Below are 20,691 nucleotides of genomic sequence, written 5' to 3'. Positions count from 1 at the left end.
CTCTTTCCAGAATAGTTGAATTTGAGTGTAATTACTGTCCTAGCTGATGAGACTGCATTACAAACCCCTCAAGTTTCTAAAATATTTAAATGCTATACTGCTTTTCCCCTTAAACACTGTACAAGTTGAGTTTTTGAAGTGGGTTTCTCTTCTCCTTCCCTAAATTTCAGCTTCATGCCCTCAAAGGTTAAAGCTAAGCCTGCTCAACTTCCTTCATGGGAACTTATTCAAGAACCAGGATCAAGACAAAAATATTTGTATGGCTATTTTAAATCTATGAATTTATGTTAGTGCTTAGATAACTTAATAAGTGACTTCACACTTGAATAACTGGCTATGCAGAGATGCACTGAAGTTGGAAAATAAAACCACAGATCACACATGCCCATGCTTAGGTGACATTGCCACTGAAATGTGAGAGGGGATAGCTCTACACTGAAGTCTTTTAATTTTACAGGTCAACTCCAAATGACTGACACTTTATGTGAGGTTCCTGTCCGCTTGTGGGCCTTTTCCTATACACTCTGTGCTATCAGAATTATAGGATTCAAACCCATTTAAGCCAGCTGCATTCAAAGACAAAAGACTTGCAAAGACAATTCATTATGTTGTTGCTATCTGAAACTCACTGGTGTTGGGTTAGCAGAGAGAAGAGCTGCTCTGATGGCAGATTTCAGTATCACAGCAGTGCTAACACTCATTTCCCACGCAGCCTAGGTAGGTGCATTTGCAGCTTATTTCACCTCTTAGGAGGAAGATGAAATGCAGAAACGCATCAAAAAAGCAGTACAGAAACTCACTTGTAGCCTAAACAAGAGAGGTGGAACACCACTGACCTCCCACCTTCCTCCCACCTATCCCCCTGTCATTATACGGAGAAGAAATACCAGGAGTTAGGGTCATGTATTTAAGCTACAGCTTCTGATTTTGGGGTCATGAGGAGAAACTGGCATAGGTAAATCCCCAGCCTCGCCAAAGGTCAGCCTTGACTCACATGCTAGAAAGAACACCAGCTTCCTGACCAGAATGTGCCACTTTTACAGACAGCAGTGCACAACAAACAAATACTGCTGGCAGTTCTGCTCCCCCACGAGAGAACACTCAGAACAATTACAGCTTCTTTGCAGTGAAGCCCTGTTTGGTACTAATAATCTCTTTTTTTGTTGCTTTTCACAGAGAAAAGTGTATTTTCTTCTGCACCCCATCACCACCAAGTGCTGGCCATGCAGAATGAGACACATAGCAGGGAACTGCTGTTTTGAGAGAGCAGAACATCTGTTCAGTATGATACTTCTCTCCCCTACAAGCATTCTGGGGCTTTTCTGCTGATCATTCAGAAGCCCATGGTAAAGTGTTCTAAAACCTTCTACAGAGAAGAGCGTCTTTGGTAGATGAACAGCAGGCAATTATTCGATTCAGGACTTGACTTTGACTCCTAGGTTAGGTGCATTTTTATGTAAATACAGAATACATTCAGACAGCACTTGCATTATAGAATGCTGCAAATGCCTGCAAAGAGAAAATTAAAGCCTAGCGTTAAAAATGGTATGTAGGCTCCTAGCTAACTTAATTTGCATGGAAGCACATAAGGGATCTCAGAAATCCCAAGACAGCTCTTTTTTCTTCTATTTTGCTGCTTTAAGCTAGGATGCCAAGAGCAGGTTGGATATAAAAACACCAAGCACACGTCAATACCACAGCACTCTGGGCACGTGTCATCATGGTGATGCAGCAGCCTTAAAAATCCATTCTGAAGGCTCAGCAACACAGTGAAGCATCACCACAAAAGCTCTGGGATGGACTGAGTCAGGCAGCACCTGAGAACTGACTTCCAGTACTGACTGCAGCAGAAATCCCTGCTCACAGGTGAAAACCAGCATTTTCTAGACAGTTACAGCAACTCTGCCAGCCTGGGAGGCAAACACAGCCACCAGCACAGGGTTCAAGCAGCTGCAGCAACTCAGCAGGTGCTCAACATGTGGGTGCATTGCAGGCACAAAGGCACACTCCAGGAGCAGTGAAAAATGTTTGACTGTGAAGCTTGTGCAGAAATGCCAGACTGCTGGAAGTCTAAGGAGACCTCCTCAGTGCTGGGTCTTCAATTGAGTCAGAGAGAAGATCAACCAGAATTACCAAACTTAATTATTTGAAAACACCAGTGCTTTTCTCACTGACAAATTAAAAAAAAAAAAAAAAACCACAGCTGACCTTATTCACAACTTTTCTAGGGGTAAACCCAAACCGTGGGAGCATCAGTACAATGACAAATAAGTATGTCATCTCTAACTTTGTGCCTTTTTTCTTTTGTAAATAGCCGATAATGCAACAGTGATTTTTTTAACAGCTAAGACCCACTAGCACGAAACTTACCTCCATTTACTTAGTGCCAGAAAAAATATTCCTGAATTCAAGCCAGCTAATTTTGAAGTTCTACAGTATTTCTAACACCCATCCTGTACACATACAAAAAAGCATGTGCTTTTGTGTATCAATCTGAAATTGAATCCCCCCCCCCCAAAAAAAGTGAGGCCTGAATTAAGTTTAGTCACACCTTGTGTGGGAGAACTTAAATTTTTATCCTGTAACAATACATCACACAGTCTGTTTCCTGCTCAGGCTTACAAGCACTGATATTTTATCAGTAGGAGATACTGGGGAATATTCTGAGGTGCCTGCCCATCCTGCTCAAGGATTTCTGTGCAGAATTTCGCTTGAGCTACAATTATTGATAATATTGCCCTGGGGAATGGTAACTGGTGGATACAATCATGGGCAAGTAAGGCACCAGGGAAGCAATTTCTTTCTTAGGGGGTGCAGTAGGGATGGGGACCCTGCTCTGCATTTAGCTTGCACCCACTGCACTTCTTTGGGGGACTTGGACCAACAAGTCATGCATTTGAGACTATTTTAAGAGTGCATTTTTACAAAAAATAAATCCTTAAATAGCTAGTAGGGTTTTCCAGGGCATCTATGTGTGCTTTTAAACATTTATCCCTGTCTATTTAGAACCAGTCCATTTGAACTTTATGTTTTTCATTATAAATGGACTACACTTTCTCCTAGTCACTTTTTATCTAACTATTGGCCATCATCACAAGGAGTAAGAATATCGGGCACAATCCTTCAACTAGACAGAACCTCAAATTCCCCAAGGCACACTCAGTCAGAACCAGAATGACAAAATTCCCCCAGTGAAATGAACCCTGCCAGACTAAGGCTCTCAGTGTAGGGCCTGCTGCTCTGATGTGGTATGAAGGAAATGTTTCCTCAGGGAGGAACCTGGCTGCACTGGCAGGCTGTGCAGGGACACTTCCAAAGCCCACTGCTGGGAACTAAACTGTTCATTACTGCAGTGCCATGGGAAGATCTTGGGAAGGGCTCAGTTGACAAAGCTGGTGGAAGGAAAACTGCAAGCTAAGCTTCCAAAAGCAAATGTATTACAAAAGCAATTTTTTGTGAACTTATTCACTGTCACTCATCTTCAGCTTGTATGAATTGTATATTAGAAATGCTTAACACCTCTAAGTAGCAGCAAGCCTATATATATATTAAATTCCCATCATTCTAGCCCCTGCTGCATTAACATCAATAGCAAGGCTGCTTGGACCTCAAGCTCCTGCATGCTGTAATGCAATTTTCTGTGATCCAACATGAAAGAGTAACCTACAGAGACTAACTAAACCATGTCTCAGGGAGTTTAAAAGAAATTAATTCAGAACTGTTCCTACAATACAGTGCTCATCACAGGCCGTTAAATGTACTTGCACACTTTACAAATGCAATACCATTACTAACCAGCAGCTATGCAACTGCATAAGCATAATTTAGAGATAGCAAGAATACCAGATTTTTTCTGCAGTAACTGCAATGTTAAAAAGTCTGTAGGGGATTAATTTGAGATCTTTTTGATCAAATCAGTTCCATTTCAATACTAGGGAATCTCCCCCCCCAGTGCCCTTGCTGCCCCATCTGAAATGGTCAGCACAATTGTGGCACTGCAAGAACACGTCTGAGCTGTGCAGTGACAGCTTCTTGCCAAGGCCTCCTGGGCCTCCTGAGCATCTGAAAGATGAACTGCAAGCCCACATTGCAAGATCCAGCATCCAGCAAGAGCTGAGATTGACAATTCTTACACTGAGTGACAATTCTTACACTCCTGCATCTGCCCATAAAAACACACAAGCACAGGACTGTGATGGGTAGGTAGGAATGGAGAAAAGGCAGGCCAATAGTGGGATGAAGACAACAAAAATGAAGAGGAAATCCAGCTCTATCTTCCCACTCCTCCACACACAGCACCAAGGCATGTGTTTGCACCCAGGCTGAAGCTGCAGATAATAAAATCCTTTTCACTGAAATTCGAAATATATTCTACATACATTATTTTTCCAAGTACCTATACACTTTTAGGTAGCGTGAGTAAATTACCTGTAGACAATTTGCACTGATAAGCTCACCCACTCCTATCCTACTCTATGATTTAAAAAGAACATTATGCTGTGTGACCTTATAATCTAAACATACACAAACACACACAAACAAGGATGCATATGCATAGTCTGAGAGATTCCTCAGGAATCCACAGGCATAGAACCTATAGTAAGTCTGCATTTAACCATAAAAATTGAAATAATCAAAATCCTAAATTAAGAGTTTGATGTTTAAATGCAGCTCCACTGAACACAATGAAGTTATCTAACAGGCGAACTTCATAACTGTTTTATCTGCAGAATAGCAAATATACAACTACACATCGGCCACCCCATTTCTGCAAAGCTAAATTTCAAAATGAGAGTTCATTTTTATTTTGTTTAAACAGTAAAAACTGTGTTTGAAAACCCATACTTCGAGGGTGAACAACAGCTAAAGGAAGTTGACTTTGTTGCAGTCTGGACATAGAAAATAATATAAATTGAACTAGGCATTATTTTAGTCCAAATGTAAGACCTGAAATGTATTTTAAGCAATGTATTCATTCTCACAAAAACCAGTACAGAAACATCAGTTGTTTATAGCAAGAATGTACAGTCATCTCTTGTTCTAGTTTCACACACTGGTTATTTCTGACTCTCTATTTCAAGCACTAATGCAAAGCATAGAGAACTGGACTGAGTATCTTGTCCTCATTAGAATCTCAAAGTTTCATCCAGATATATTATAGGAATCGAAGGAGGTAACGCACTTGATCCTCCATCACAATATTAAACTTCCCAAATTAGCTGATTGAGAGGAATAGTTTGAATTAAGGATAAAAAACTAGGTAATTTAAACATATGTACAAGCTGCTTTGCTGATACTCAGAGCCAGGGTGAAAGCACAAGTAAAATTAGCACACATCCTCAGCACACTAACTCTTCTCCTTTTGGAGGATGTCAGAGATGTTACAGCTCTGAAAGCCTCGAGCCCAGCAATCTACAAGAGCACTGGGGGCAGCACCTGCCAACAGATCAGCCCTGCGTGCTCAATGAAATGGGGCAATTTAAGATTAATGCACAGCCCCTGGCACGGGGCTTGTCCAATCTGCTTTTAAGGGAACAGGGACAGCCCAGCTGTTCACACTCCAGATTAACAGCGAGGTCTTGCCTCAAGATGCAACAGGACCCCACTCTAAAGAAGTTATTACTGAAAACTGTGCACAAACTCAATTAAAAAAGAACATCTTTCTACTTATCTGCCTATCCTTAAAATGTTACATTTATGATGTTCCAATGAACCCAGAAATGCTCCCATGCTTTTGTACTATATTTGTCATTACCAAACCAGCTAAACCCCACTAGAGATCAGATTGAAATTACTCGGCTTATTAGAAATAACAGAATAAGAAAAATTCTATAGAAATAATAGAATAATTTCTAATAATTATTTAATTACAAATTAAAATTTCCTCATGTGTAGTTAACTACATGTACATAATGTGCACAAAGCAAATGCTACCTGTGCAATGTTACACAGTTATGGACCAATGGATATTTCGCCTCATTTTTGAATTGCTTTATGTAAGAAACAGGAAAAAAAAAATCACAGGATGTTAGGTACACATGCCATTGCAGAAATCCAAAACTGTCACTGGATATGGAGCACCTATCATTCTGAGGCCACTGGTGAGAAAAATCAAGAATAAAACAAGGAGGAAACCCAATGCACTCTTGTAAATGAAGATCACTGGTGCAAGGAGGACACAGGAATGCCATGAGGAAGGACTTGCTTCCACAGAGCTTCCAGCTAAGAAAAGCCACTGGATTTCATCCCAGCTATGACTCAAAGCCTTCCCACAGTCTGTAAAGACATTCTGCAGCACACAATATTTTATGTAGTAGCACTAGCAGAGAAGGTTTAACAGAAAGTGTTCTCTCAATCATCATGTTTCTCAAAATCTGAATAAAGATCAGGAAACTCAACCAGCTGGCAGCTGGAAGAGATGTAGAAAAGAATCAAAAGATTACAATTCCAGTTTCCCTCTCCCAGGCAGATGGAGAACCAATCCATAGCAAATACAGCATACACAAGAAACCTGGTTTTACTTCTGGTTCTTTCAGGTTCTGACATAAGAAGCCCAAGTTCGTGCCTGACCTGACACTCAGATTCCCCCCTCAAAATATCAAAGAATCAACAAATGACTTCAACAGAAGAAAGCACACAAAAAGTTTCACTGTCCTTGTTACACCTGAAGTGAGACTTCAGAAGTGTTGTAAACAAGAGCACACAGCTAGCACAGCTTACAGGGAGATATTTCTGTTGCCCCACATGGAAAGAATACAACAGAACAGGAAGTAGTTTGTGTTTATTCACGTGTAAATAGCAACACACTACAGAAGAGGGTTCAGAGTAATCTCTTCATTAGGCAGCACTTCCACTTCAAAAATGTCCTAAAGCTTCCCCATAGTATTTTTAATGACCAAATACAGCAAATAGAATTATGAAAAAACCCACTAGTGTTGCACTGCATGCATCTTCCCCAACTACAAATGTCAGTATGCGGGCAATTTTCTGATATTACACAGCTTGTAGGAGCAGGGGAACTGTGCAAGATGTAGACACACCTGCATTGACACTTGGAGCAGAAGAGACAGGAAAAAGGTGCATTCACCTTCTAGTGCAAGTCTACAATAATCACACAGACAGAACAACATTTATTAACAGGAATGGAACAAGTCCACACATGAATAAGAAAAGATCATAAATAATACAGTTGTAAAAAAGATTGAAAATCTCAGACTGAGGCAGTCAAGACTGTGCAGTGTGGTTATTTGTACAGAGCACCTGTACAGCAGTTTCTCAAAGCAGGAGATTACCATGAGAAATGTGGCTGGCTAGTGGGGTGGGCTTGGATTATCATGGGGATGCCTTCCATTAAGAAATTCACTAAGATCAGCAGGTGATACACACAATATATTCAGTTGAAAGTACCACTAAACAGAATCTCAGGCAAGAAACCTATTCTACTTTGACTTCTGATCACTCCAACTTCATCCTGACAGAAGGCAGTTCCCATTTTCCCCCAAGCAGAGTAATTTTGGTGATAGGTACAACATTCTCCTTTCATAACCAGACTAAAGTAAAACAGGGGAAGAAAATGCTTTGAAGAAACACAGACATTTTAAACAAAAACAATCATTTTTCTAAATGGTTTTATTTACATTTTTCATATACAGGTATGTTAAATGATACATTCTGACTAGTATCCACACCAGTGTGAATTAATTACATGGATTAAAGCTACTGATGTATTGCATATGATGAAATGCAAAACAATCAACCCTAAACTGTGGTCCCACCCCCTGCATGTGAGATGCCTCAAACAGCATCTGTTTGTTACCAAGACATTTAAAATTCAAAATGTCCATATGAAATAGAAGTTATCTAAACAAATTTATCTGGTTGCATTTCTTTAGGACAAGCAATAACACAGGAGTCTTGCAAAATTCTCAAGACAAAAAAATACATATTAACAGCCAAACCTTTTACATGTGTGTTACCAGCTTTGTATTTATTGTTTCTAGACTTGGGCTACTTGTCACAACTGTTTTCTGGATCTGATTTTTATGTCTTTAATGATGGCAACCTTTCAACCCCTATTAACAATGTTCAAAGTGACCAGGATATAAAGGTAAAGGCTGTGGTGTGAACTGGCCTGAAGCATTCAGGACAATTACAGAGGAAAGTTTCCATTCAGAGTAACTAGAATTAAAAATTCTTTAATCATAAAAAAAAAATGTTGAAAGTATGTGAATACAGTTTAATAAATGTGCCTAAGAAGATTTTCAACCTGGTGATTTCTCAAAGGAAACTAGCAGAGGAAAAAAAGGCAACTTCAAAAGCTTCAGAACTACTGAAGTATTTAGGAGACTGGTAAAGTAAATGTTCTTTCATGAGCATGAAAAGCATTATCAGGTCTTTCTGTATCTAAAAGATGGTTCAATCAAAGTGACAAAGGAAACAGCAACAGACAGGTGGGCCTATGGGATCACAGGGTATTAAACTGGATTTATTTGCACATTTCTGTAGCACCTTTTAGGCAGGTGCCAAAAGCACTTTAATCACTAGAGCAGCCTCACAACAACCCTGTGAGGTAGGTAGGTATCTGTTAAAGAACAGGTTAAATAACTTACCCAGGGAGACACAGCACATCAGCAGAGCAGGCTAGAGTCCAGAGCGTGTGATCTATGGATTTAATGTTATGGCACAGTGGGGCTGACACTTAGGCACTCCTTTATACAACTGCCATTCAACAGAGTCAAGTTTCTGAGAGGAGGTTTTTATGAGAAAGGTTATCAGAAGAAAAGTGTGCTTCAAGTAGCTAGAGAAAATAAGAGTTTGGGAAGAATAGCACTACTGTTCCACTTCCTAAATTTTAAGAGATGCAGTTTATCAAGTTCACTATTTTGCTTGCTTAAACACTTATCAAATCCAAAACTCTACTTAGATGTTCAAATATTATGACCCAAAACCAGCTGTGAACTGGGAGTTGTTTCATCCACTTATATCATTTCTAAGTCCTGCAATTCTTCTTTGAAGGTCAGAAGAAATAAGAACCAGTGCAAGAATCCAAACTTGTTTCAACAATTTCAACTTTAATAATGTAATTCCCATTAACAAACTCAAAGCATGCTCTTCCTAACTAATCTCCATGTTCTACTGCCTACCTAACCAGTCACAATGCAGAGAGCAGAGCATCTAAACCAGTGCTTGGCACACAAAATGCTCAATGTGAAGTATTTGGTTACTTGAGCATGCTCTGTGTACCAGGTGTGGTGAGCTGGATGAACACTGAGTGCTGAGCACTGCTCCCCACTATATTCCACCAGGGAACACAGTCACACACAGAAAGCACAACAGTCAGCAAGCTGAACAAACACAGCCATAAAACCCAGAGGCAATCACAGCAGCAAGGCCTGCACTTACAAGTTATACATTACAGAAAGAACTGGCACATGCACTTTTTGTGCAGATAGTTTATCAACAATTCCTACTGAAGACTGGAAGTGACTAAAGAGAACACATTTGTTAAGACAGACAAAGGGGAATTTGAAGCCTTCTAACAACTTTGAGAGTACAGCTGTTTAAGGGCTAATTTCTTTTTTGTAAGGCCCTTTTCATAACCCTCACCCTGGCTCATCTTGCAATACATCACAACTAAGGAACATTTTTCAGCTCTGATTTATGTCTTGCAGAGGGCAAAATTCTCTAGTGAAAGACAACCTGGCAGAAAAGAACCCCCACTTCCCTCCCCCTTTCTGTCTTTCTGGGATGCAAAGAGAAAACGTTTTCATGTTAAAGAGTAAAATCCTTTTTTGACATCAGAGGAAATGCAGGTAACAGATGACTGAAGATTTTACAAGTTTCAGATTTCAATAATGAGGCAGCAAAAGTAAATTGAAAGCAGTGCTGCAGATCTACCACGGGTTTATTTTACTAAGTCATGGCTAGAAAGTTATATACTTCTAAACAGCCCAAGAAAAGTTTTCTAGCAGGAGGAGACTACTGAAATTGCCAAGGAAAAGAGCTTTTGAAAATACTTTCCTCATATTCCTTGCACAACTTAAGGCTGCAATAAAAAGAAGCCTGAACAGAATTCCTCCACTCAGCCTTCAAAAATTAACTGAAGTCTTTAATTTAACCACTGGGTTTAAAGAACATTTGATAAAGCATTTTGATTTGAATTCACCCAGATGGACTGCACAAATGATATGCAACTGAAAACAACACTGACAATGGTGCCCAATTGTGTGAGCATATCTGTTTTTAGAGAGGAATTTCGAAGTAAGTTATTTCAACTTACAGCTATGTATGCTCACATATGCTTTAAAAAACCAGAGAAAAGCATATTGCTTTGTTTGGAAATTGGCCACTGTCAGTTGGAACATGTCACTGTAAACAGGAAAGTTGAAAATTAAGTAATAACTGGGATTTTAAAAATTTGGCTGTTAAGATAAAAGATAAAAAGAAAACTACCTTCTTACATTTCTTTCAAATACAACCCTCTTCAGCTGTAGCCTCTACCAGAAATCCACAGTTCCTATTTTTATTTTGAACTACAGAACTCTATATTCCATTTCTCTAATATTTGAAGTGTATTAATAAGCACATACACAAGAACTAGTGAAGGTTATGATAATTCTTTCCCTCTCAGAGTTACCTTGTGTTCCCTGGTACCCCTAACTGCTGAGGTGCTGATCTGCTCTCCTTGATGGAACAGGTAAAAAACTCTGCCCTAGACTCTTCCAAGTTTGCCACTGTTAAGGTTTCTAAATAGTCTTAATTATAAATTAGGGGAGGTGATGTCTGTCAGTTCATCTCTGAACGTGGTTTAAGACAGGGAGCTTTACACTGACAACAGGACTTTCTGCTGAAGGATGCACAGTGTGGTACTGGCTTTCTGAAATGGCCTTGCTCAACCCCTGAATTTGAGGCATGACAAAGGTAAAGGTTTTAAAAAAGTGCAGAAATCAGGCAACTTAATGAAATGATGAAATAAGATTAGATTCTAAAAATTGGAACCTGTAGCAAAAATTTCAGGGTACTCGTGTACTAATGGATTTGGCTGCAGGGTTCGAAAAGGAAAAACTTGTATTTTTATGTTAGCCCATTTGCAATCTCCCAAACATGAATAAACATCAACATTCTAACTACTGCTACAAACAGGATAGTGAAAACTCCAGATATTTAATTTGGTAGCATTCAATTCAGATGGCACTCACTATTTTGCACTGTAGCGTCTTTCTATGAACTGCAATATAAAAAAATTCTGCTCGATTCCCATGATCCCAATTTTCTCTATCTTCAAAATTTACTGCCAGACATTTCTGGATAAGTAATTGAATGTAAAATAAGATATGATAACTATGCAATGAAATTTCACAGCAAATGGAAGAAAAAGAGAGCTCATTTCTCATCTACAGAACACAGGTCCCCACCCCTGAAGTTTAGCACATAGAAAATCTGTCTCAAGGAAGATGTGCAGCCAGAGGATGCCCACAGAAACCATGTGTATTAGTAATAAATACCAGCTACAGAAAGGACTCAAACCAAAATGAACACCACCACCACCCCCCCATGATTATACAGGGAATTTCATGGCATGTCATTAGAGACAGTTCACTGACCAATGCACCTAGTGATAAGTCTTACCCAGTTATGGAAACAATCACAATTTGTTGGGATTTTTAAAAGCTATTGAGTTGGGCTAATGCATTTTCATTCCAGAAATTAGCTTCCATCCCCACACCCTCCCTGCAAACACTGTTCACAGAAACATTCAATTCCCTAAGAAAGCAAAAAAAAAAATAAATAACAGAACCAAATATTCAGAGAAAGTCACTCAAATAAGTTTGTATGTGTAAATAAAAAAAAATTCTCTAAGTAAATGACACGGGAGGCAATAAATTGACACGACAAGCAAATAAAAGGCTAAAGCACTCCAATACCATTGAAACAGTTTTAATGTTGTTGCAATTCCATAATGCAACAATCATCAACTCATGAAAGACCCAATACTTTAGAATTCATTTTAATCATTCCTTTGTACCTATTTTACAAAATAAAGGCAAGGCATATTTAAAATCCCCTTTCCCCTAGATATTATGTGCCTATCTTATTCATGCTTATAAAAATAGAAACTTAAAATCCTATTAAATGTTATGTAAGAAAAAATGTAAAAATATTAACCTCTGCTTCAATGTACAGTTTCCAGAATCTGCCAGAACTGGGGAACTGGGCAACAAGGCGTTCATAGGTCTTCCGTGCTTTGTCTATAGGCTGATTCTAAAAATTGAAAATCAAAACAGCATTTACAGTATTATGATTCATGTCAATGAATATGCTGATTTTACTCCAGAACCAAATAGTGTGAGTGGACCATAGATAAGGAAATGTAATCCTATATCACTAAACCTGTGCCTCTCGAATGAGAATGCTCCAAGCGTCAAGGTCATATGGATTTTCTTCTAGTTTCTTTTCAGCTTTCTTCACTTTTTCTGGGACATATTCAGCAGTCTAGAAAAATTAAAAAGAAGACATAAGAGATCACAAGCAGCGTTTGAAAAGTTCTGTCCCACCTACACAGTCAAGCAAAAGAAAACATTTCAACAGTGGAATATTTTAAAATGCAGTTTCTAAACTGGAATTCAGCTGGAAAAGAAGTTGTCCCAGGAAGATAATGCACATTTAGCACAAGTTCTACATGTTATGGACATCGACCAAGATGTTAGACTAAACCAACTCAATGTCTCTAAAACACGAAAACAAATTTGAGTTTGCTGGAATATTTACTGCACTATGAATTTTAAACATTTTTACCAACCTGCAACTTTAAGATGTAAAAAGTAAATTCAGCCCATTATTTCTATCACAGAGCTCAGGCAAACAAAGCCAGTTTATCCAGGAGTCACTGTGGACTTGGAGAACAGAAGTATTGGGTACCACAGGTTTAACAAGCAAACCAGGAGATGATGTTCAGCAGAAACACATACACACTACGCAAGCACAATTCCTTTGCTCACTTTCTGATCTCTCAACCCTACAGATGCTCTCCTGTAGTTTTGGCCCTAACATCACCTTTTTTTTAAAACACTCAGACATTCTGATTGAAGTTTAAAAGGTTTTTCTCAGGCTAAAAGCTGTACCAAACTGACTGCAAACTTTTTAACGCCGTTACTTTCAAACACTTTTGGAAATAACTTGCTTTATGATTTTCAAGGCTTTTTTTCCTAGACCTAAAACTGTTAGCACAAGTAGAATAAAAAATTACAGTGTGAAGATCACATACAGACACCCTTAAAATACATGCTTGTTACAACCCTAAATGAACTGAAGTTTATTAGTTAAGCCTGAAATATTGTTCTGACCTGTACTCCAAAGCAGTTACTAACTTTGAAAACCTGGCTCATTTTTAGGCAGGTAAGAGCAATACAAAAACCACACCAACTAAATCCTTGCCTCTGTGAGATGTAACAATAGTAACCCCTAAATCATCACTGTAAGACCTTGCTGGTGAAATTTTATAATTTCACTACATAACTAAAAATATTCATCTCTAATGTACCGTGCAGTGTGTCTGATTTATAAAAAAAATAAATTCTAAAACTTGCAGAAAATTCTAAAAAAAAAAACAAACAACCAAATTCTGTCATTTGCTAGAATATTATTTCAAGGAGTTTGCTACACTAGTTCTGAATAAATGAGAAGCAGAAGGTAACTACACTAGTTCTGAATATTTTTCAGCATCACCAGTTTTTGTGTCAGTCCCACTAGCAGGATATAATCCAAAGCATATCCCTTTAAATACATCACTTAATAAAACTACTTATAAAATGGGAAAAGGTTCAAAAATATTGCAGAACTGTTAAATGGACATATCTGATATTGCAGATATACAATAAAGGAAAAAGAAAAAAAATCAGTAGCTGAGCTTTATAGGAGGCTAAACACCATTACTTCTTTTGATTCACTTTTCAAGCAATTCTTAACACTAATGCAAAGCAGGGTAGCTTGGAAGGCAAACATCAAATCCCACATTAAACTATTCTAGAATTAATTTGATTAAAAAATCAAAGTAGCACTAAGCTGTCAACTCTGAAAGAGTAAATTTATAAACTGCCATATGAATAGTTTTACATTCCTAAGTCCATCGAAATTTGGATTCTGTAGTAGTTCAACTGACACAAGCTTAAGATGTAAAACACTATAAAATGATCTGGTGGTTTTATTTCTTCCCAATTGACATGCATAAACATTATTCAGCTTCCAGAAGCAGCACTGCAGCTGAAATTTCTGCATTTTAAAACTATTTCTGTAAGCTACCCCTCCAGGTGACCCAAAACTGAAATGCTGCTTATTCAATGAAGCATTAATTCAAATACACCAACATCAGAGGGAAATTTACTTGTCTCAAATATATTATTCTGGGTGCATGAGACAGAAGGGTCTGGCAGATGCAGCATTAATGTCTGCTACAACAAAAGGACCCCACCTACAAAAGCACAAGGTCCTGCCCTCTAAGTACTGACTTTTAAACAATATTAAACAGAATGGGCCACTGAGGCACCTTTCAGCTATTACATCAGTAGCTAAATTGTGTTCCCTCAAATCTCTCCAGGTGACACAAAAATATTCATCTCATGTTAAGACTTCCAGGAATTTCATTCACCTAGGCAGATACAGGGTCATAAACTCAAACTCAGAAAGGCAGAAAGAGCTCAGGACAAAAGCAGATGGGGATAAGATGCACAACCACAGTAATCCTACATTAATTTTGTGTATTTGATACACGAATCAAACTGTGCAAGAAGCACAATTATTTTACTGGAAAATCAAAAGGACTGATTTTTTTAAGTTGGTAAATAATTGTTCAGCAGCAGCAGATAAAGTTCTCCATTCAGCTGTAGAAGACAGAAGACAGGCAGTGTACAGAATGGAAAATAACTCTGAGGGTCAGTTTTGAACTGGACTGCCTGCACTTGCTGTACCTTAGGTGAGCTCAGGGAACAGTCCCTGTGCTGTCCCCTGTGCACCTCCAGACACGTCAGGACACTGCACTGCAGGCAAAGCACACATGGGGCCTCACTGCATCTTCCCAAATGACCACTCCTAACACCCTGCAGGAATCAACACTCGGGATTTCCTGGACATTTTGCCAGAGCTGGGTGTGTGAACAAACACCCGTTGTGAGGACCAACACCTACAGCAACACACAGCAAAATGGAACCACGAGCCTGACTCTCAAGCACAGGCAGGAAAAACGTGATCCCAGTTTTGAGAGTTGATGTTAACTGCAATTTGTGCTTGCAGCTGCTGCTATCACAGTTCAAGGGCACACAGAAATTATGTATTTCTCACTGTAGTGCTTGCACAACAGCCAATATCCAAACCGGGACCATGGAATTCCTGGGTGTTCACTGCCATTATCCTGCCCCTAGATAAGCATTTCCAGGGAAGCTCATCCTGTAGCAAACCACTTCAGGGAGTTAAATCAGCAGAAAAATAATCCTGTTGGAAAAGGGATTAACTTTCTAATGGTTCAATCTCCTGGTTTCAGGATCAGATGCAGCAAAAAGGACACAAAACCATTCAGGACTCCAGCAGCCTCAACTTAGACCAGCTGAAATACCATCCAGCTGAACCTAACCGGATACTGGCTTTTAACTTGTCTTGGCTTTAACTTTTCTTTTACACAGACTGTAAAAACCCTTTTTCCCTCTGCTTTTGTTAACTCTGTGCAGTAGATCTCTACATCATCAGGATCCTATCCCATGAGCAACTCTCTGAAGGTCATGGAATTATTTTAGCTCTTAGGGTTTTCTACAGATTACCACCACCTAGTCCAGCTCACAACTACCCTTTTATTATTTATACACTGCCAAACAGCAATAGAACTGAAGTCTCACAGATACTAGAAGTATAAAAAGATCTTTCCAAAATCTCAAGAGACCTAAACCCACATTTCTAGGAAGGGATCTAGTAGTTCCTTCCCACAAAATCCATCAACTCCACAAAATCCAATTCTGAAGTCATAAAGGATGCCTGAGGGAACAAAACCAGAGGAAATAAAGTCCACTTTTAATATTTGCTTATTTATCAATCATCTCCAAGGGAATATTCTTGGTTTATATTATATTCCTAAAATCAACAGTTTCCTCAAGCCTCTCAAATAAATCGTCATGATTCCAACCAAAGTGTCTAAGAAAATACCTAAATACCTTCATATTGTTTGCAAAACTAAATACATCCAGTAGTTTAAGGTATCCTCCTGTTTCCACAAAAGGATCCTCTGCAGTGGAAAGTAAATAAATGTGTTTACAACACCTGCTACATCCAGGGAGTGGCCAGCTCAAGATGCTCTAAAAACTACCACTAATGATGAAATAAGAACTTCTACAAACCAAAGCAGATTTTTCTTGCAGGATTGTGTGGGTTTAACATCACAGGAGGAGCTGTTGGATACAAAAAGGCAGGAATTGTAATGGCTACTTCAGTCAAATTGCTTTAACAGCCAAAAGGAGCTTTCTGGCCATTCAGACACAGCCAGTTTGCTGGTTTGGCACACTTCAGCACAGCCCGAACTGTGAATGGAATTTCAAATATATTAACATTCATTATATTAACTTGACAAGCATTGGTAGTTGTTCAGTTTGCTAAATTTACAGGTTGGTTTAGTCTAAGGCTTTTTCCCCTGTAAGCTTATTTAAAGCTGCATGTGCAGAGAAGAACAAGTTTTAAAACCCTTTCCTCAGTAACACAGCCCTTCACTGGGGGAACTGTAGTTTCAGCTTAGCAAAACCTGCACTTTCTGAAATGTTTTTAACGCCTTGATTTCTTCTATTCTACACTAAACCACTTGGAAAAAAAATGTGTCCTTTAAGGCTGGAGCCCAGGATATTCATCTTGACCAAAAAAGGAACTTTTGTAAGTACTGCCCCATCCCAACATCATCTGGGCTCAAAACTCCAGAGAAATTGAAATTTTAGATTAGTAATGATTACCATTCTTCCCTCACAGGACTATTTCCCAAATGTTGCACTGACACATTTTTCACTTGAACTTCTTATTTGCATACCTGGAACTTACTGACTCTGGAATACACCTAAATGACAGTTTTTACACAGTTGTAAATAAATTGTCATTAAAGCACTGCATTACAAACTCAGGAGCTTTCCTTCAGCAATACTTGCACTTATTGTGTCTACTCTTAAAGAGCTTTCTCTAGAATGGCTCCTCCTGTGATGTTAAACCCACACAATCCTGCAAGGAAAGTCTTCTTTCAGCACTGCACTCAGTGACATCTATTTTTAAAATATTAAACTGAAGTTAACTGCAACTTTACAACATTTACTACTGTCTTTAGCATGCAGAAACTTTCATGATGTACCACATCAAACAGACACATGACAAAGAGAGGAAGGAATCAAAAGGGACAAAAGTACCTGAAGAAACCAGAACAAACTGGTTTTGAGGTATTTTTATAGTCACAGAGACAATACAGACATTTTTTTTTCCACAGATCCATATTCATGGAACATAAAAAATGCATCTCAGACTGGGGTAGCATCTTAGAAACTCTAACTGGGAGTGTGAAATGCATGTTGTAACCTTAAAAATGCATCTCAGACTGGGGTAGCATCTTCGAAACTCTAACTGGGAGTGTGAAATGCATGTTGTAACCTTAAAAGACTGGAAGGTAACTAAGGCAGGGGCAAAGCAAATGTTATGTGATCATCAGACGCAGGTGATGCCTGGCAAGCATTTATAAAGTGGGGAATGGAGGTTCTGTCACCAAGCCCATGAAACAAGCACCGTGACTGACATGAAACTGGATGTGCACACAGAGGAGCACAAACATGTCCAGACACGCACAGGTGCAAGCATGGGCTCTTTGTAACCCTGGGCAGAGCCTGCCATGGAATTTTCTGGCAAACAGTGGCAGATGCAGCAGCCCTTCAGTCTACAAAAGTGCATTTCTGTGACACAGACAGGCCGAGTGCTTGCTGTTCCAGAGACTGACCCTGGAAATCCTGCTTTGTTCAACACCATGAGGCCTCGGCAGAAATCTGGCAGAGGCCTGATGGATTTGAAGTCCTCACATGATCCAGCTGGTTCTTCAGGACTAATCTGGGCCCAGCACAGAACACGGAGCAAGAACTTAAATACACTCCAAGAGTTGTGGCTGCATTGCCTTTCTCCGTCCTCCTGCTCCAGCTTGCTCCACAGTAACATAACGAGGAGACGAGCTACCAAACACAGGTCAGGCTCCTGTCACACAGTAACAGCCCCTGCAGCTCAGCCTGGCCTAAGGTTGCAACGCCAGCCCCAGTTTCTACAGGCAGGCACAGCCACAACCCTGTGCAGGTAACTCCAGGCCTTTCATCCAGCACCAGGCTGGCCCAGAGCAGCTGCACTGAGGGTGCCCCAGGCTCTGCTGCTCCTCCCTGCAGCAAATCAGAATCCACAAGCCTTCATCAGGAGGATGGAGCAGTAGAAATAAAAACATAAAAATTAACCCAACCTATATGAATGAGCAGGTTTTTTAATCTAAGTGCACCCAACATGAACACAGAAATAATAATGGGCAAAAAAAAGGAACCTTATTATGGCCCAAAGACCAAGTAACTCAACCTTTCGCTTATCAAATCCTCCCTTGCAAAAGAATATAAAGTCTAAAGTCAGCAGGACTGCAGTTAAATAGTAGCACTTTACAAGCTGTAGAAACACACGTGCCCTTTTAACAAACAGCTTAACTGAGCCATGAAACATCAAAGTATTCCTGAAAACATTCTGGAGTGGGGAGATGAAACCTGCAACATGCCACACACCAGCACTAACAACATTCTGCTGTGGCACATTCTTACTTCTCTGCAGCCAGGCATCTCATGATGAAGGGAACCATCCTGCACCTCCAAGCACACTGAGCAGCCTGGAGCACACAGGGAATGTTGGGGCATGACCCTAACCAGGCATATCCTGAGTATTTTACACTCTGAGCATCACATTTCCTACACCCACCCCATCCACCAAAATAGTGAGCTTATAGATAAAATTGACACTCCATCCTTTAGGGGTATAAGGCACAGGCATACAGAAATTCACCAGTTTGGTAAGAAACTAACATTCTACAAAGAAAAAGCCACTTCAAGAAGCAACTAAGGCATCAGCTTGATTTTAAGTATTTCTAAAGGCTAAGACACGTGGCTGTTATCAATAACTCTTCCCATGTGGCTGTTATCAATAATTCTTCCCTCAATCAGGAATTTTCACCCCCACCCCTCCAACTGATACAGATTTTAAACATAATCCCAACTACTAAAAAAAGCCATTTTGGAGAAACTCTGCCAGTAAATCAGAAATCGTTCATAGTAACACTAGATTTAAAAAGGTGACATACAACACTGCGGTAGCTCTCTATAAATTAAGAGATTAGAGTAAATACGGACTTTAGCCTATTAAAAAAAAAAACAAAAAACCAAGAAACAAAAAAAAACCAACAAAACCAACAAAAAACAACCAAACTCCGCTGAAACTGCAGCTATTTCACAGAATCCCAGAAGGATGAGGTTTGGAAGGGACCTCTGGAGATGCCCTAGTCCAACCCTGCTGCCCAGGCAAGGTCACCTGCTGGAGTAGGTGACACAGGAATGGGTCCAGGTGGGATTGGGATGCGTCCAGAGAGGGAAATTCCGCGCCCTCCCTGGGCAGCCGATCCAGGGCTCTGCAACGCTGAACCTAAAGCAGTTCTTCCTCATGCTGAGCTGGCACTTCTGGGCCTTTAATTCAGCTCCCTACTAAACGAAACGAGCGCTGTACTGTAAGAAAACCCTTTATCAAGCAAACGCGTGTTTATCGTTTCTAGTTTAAGGATTGAGCGTATTTTAGCAATGCTTTATTCTGGAGGTGTCGTTGGAGGCCTTCTCCACGAAACGCCTGAGTTCGGCCAACGCTCGCTTTACATAACACCGCAAGCTGCCTCTGTAAACAGCCCGTCCGAGCTGCGATTCCCTCCCGGAGTGCGCTGCCTTCAGCGGCCACGGCCGAGCGGGACCGGGACCGTGACCGGGCCGCCCATTGTCCGGCTGGGCCTGAGAGCCGGAGCTCCGGGCTCGTCACCGCCCGGGCCGGGCCAGCTCCGCTCCCCGCCCGCCTACGGAGCACACGGAGCTCCTCCGACGGCCAGCGGGGCAGGGGAGCCCGGCCGGGCTCAGGGCCGCGCTCCGCTGGGCCCCGCCGCACGCCCGCCCTCACCGAGCCCACACCGCCCCGCTCCCTCAGGGCGCGGCCTGCGCTCACCCTGCCCCGCCTCACCTGGTCGCCGGCGGTTCCCTCTCCGGACATGGCGCGTTCAAAGCGGGCTGGGGCGCGGGGCCCCGAGCGGCTTAAAGCTCCTTAAAAATCGCTCGTCCGGCCGCAGCCGCCGCGCCCGGAGAGCGGCAGCGAGAGAGCGGCAAAATGGCGGCGGCACCTCCGGCCCGGGGGCGGGGGAGCGGGGCTGGCGGGAGGAAGTGCGTCATCGCGGCGCGCGGGGGCGGCCGGAAGGGGCGGGGCCGCGCTGAGGGCGGGAGGCCGCGCTGAGGCGGCGCTTCCTCTCCCCCCTCCTCTTCCTCTCCTTTTTCCTGCCCTTCCTTCCCTTTCCACGTCGTGGGGACAGAGCTGGCTCCCCGGAGCCGCTGCTGCCCCATACGGGCAGGATGGAGCGGCGATGCCCGGCTC

At 41.0% G+C, this 20,691-nt stretch overlaps 1 protein-coding gene across 2 annotated transcripts in view; it reads right to left on the bottom strand.

The window, feature by feature from the left end:
* CSTF3 (cleavage stimulation factor subunit 3) overlaps positions 1 to 20,463 on the bottom strand; it is a 46,569-nt gene extending 26,106 nt beyond the window's left edge. For both annotated transcript variants that reach the window (XM_058807982.1, XM_058807983.1), the window contains exons 1-3: positions 20,287 to 20,463; positions 12,391 to 12,492; positions 12,166 to 12,261 (exon numbers count right to left, since the gene is read on the bottom strand). In XM_058807982.1, the coding sequence (XP_058663965.1) occupies positions 12,166 to 12,261; positions 12,391 to 12,492; positions 20,287 to 20,316 (228 nt within the window). In that variant the 5' untranslated portion in view covers positions 20,317 to 20,463. The remainder of the gene's footprint in view (positions 1 to 12,165; positions 12,262 to 12,390; positions 12,493 to 20,286) is intronic.
* Positions 20,464 to 20,691: the final 228 nt, after the last annotated feature.

Source organism: Ammospiza caudacuta, chromosome 6, assembly GCF_027887145.1.
Source record: "Ammospiza caudacuta isolate bAmmCau1 chromosome 6, bAmmCau1.pri, whole genome shotgun sequence".
NCBI lineage: Eukaryota > Metazoa > Chordata > Aves > Passeriformes > Passerellidae > Ammospiza > Ammospiza caudacuta.
This window is presented reverse-complemented; position numbering and strand designations above follow the sequence as displayed.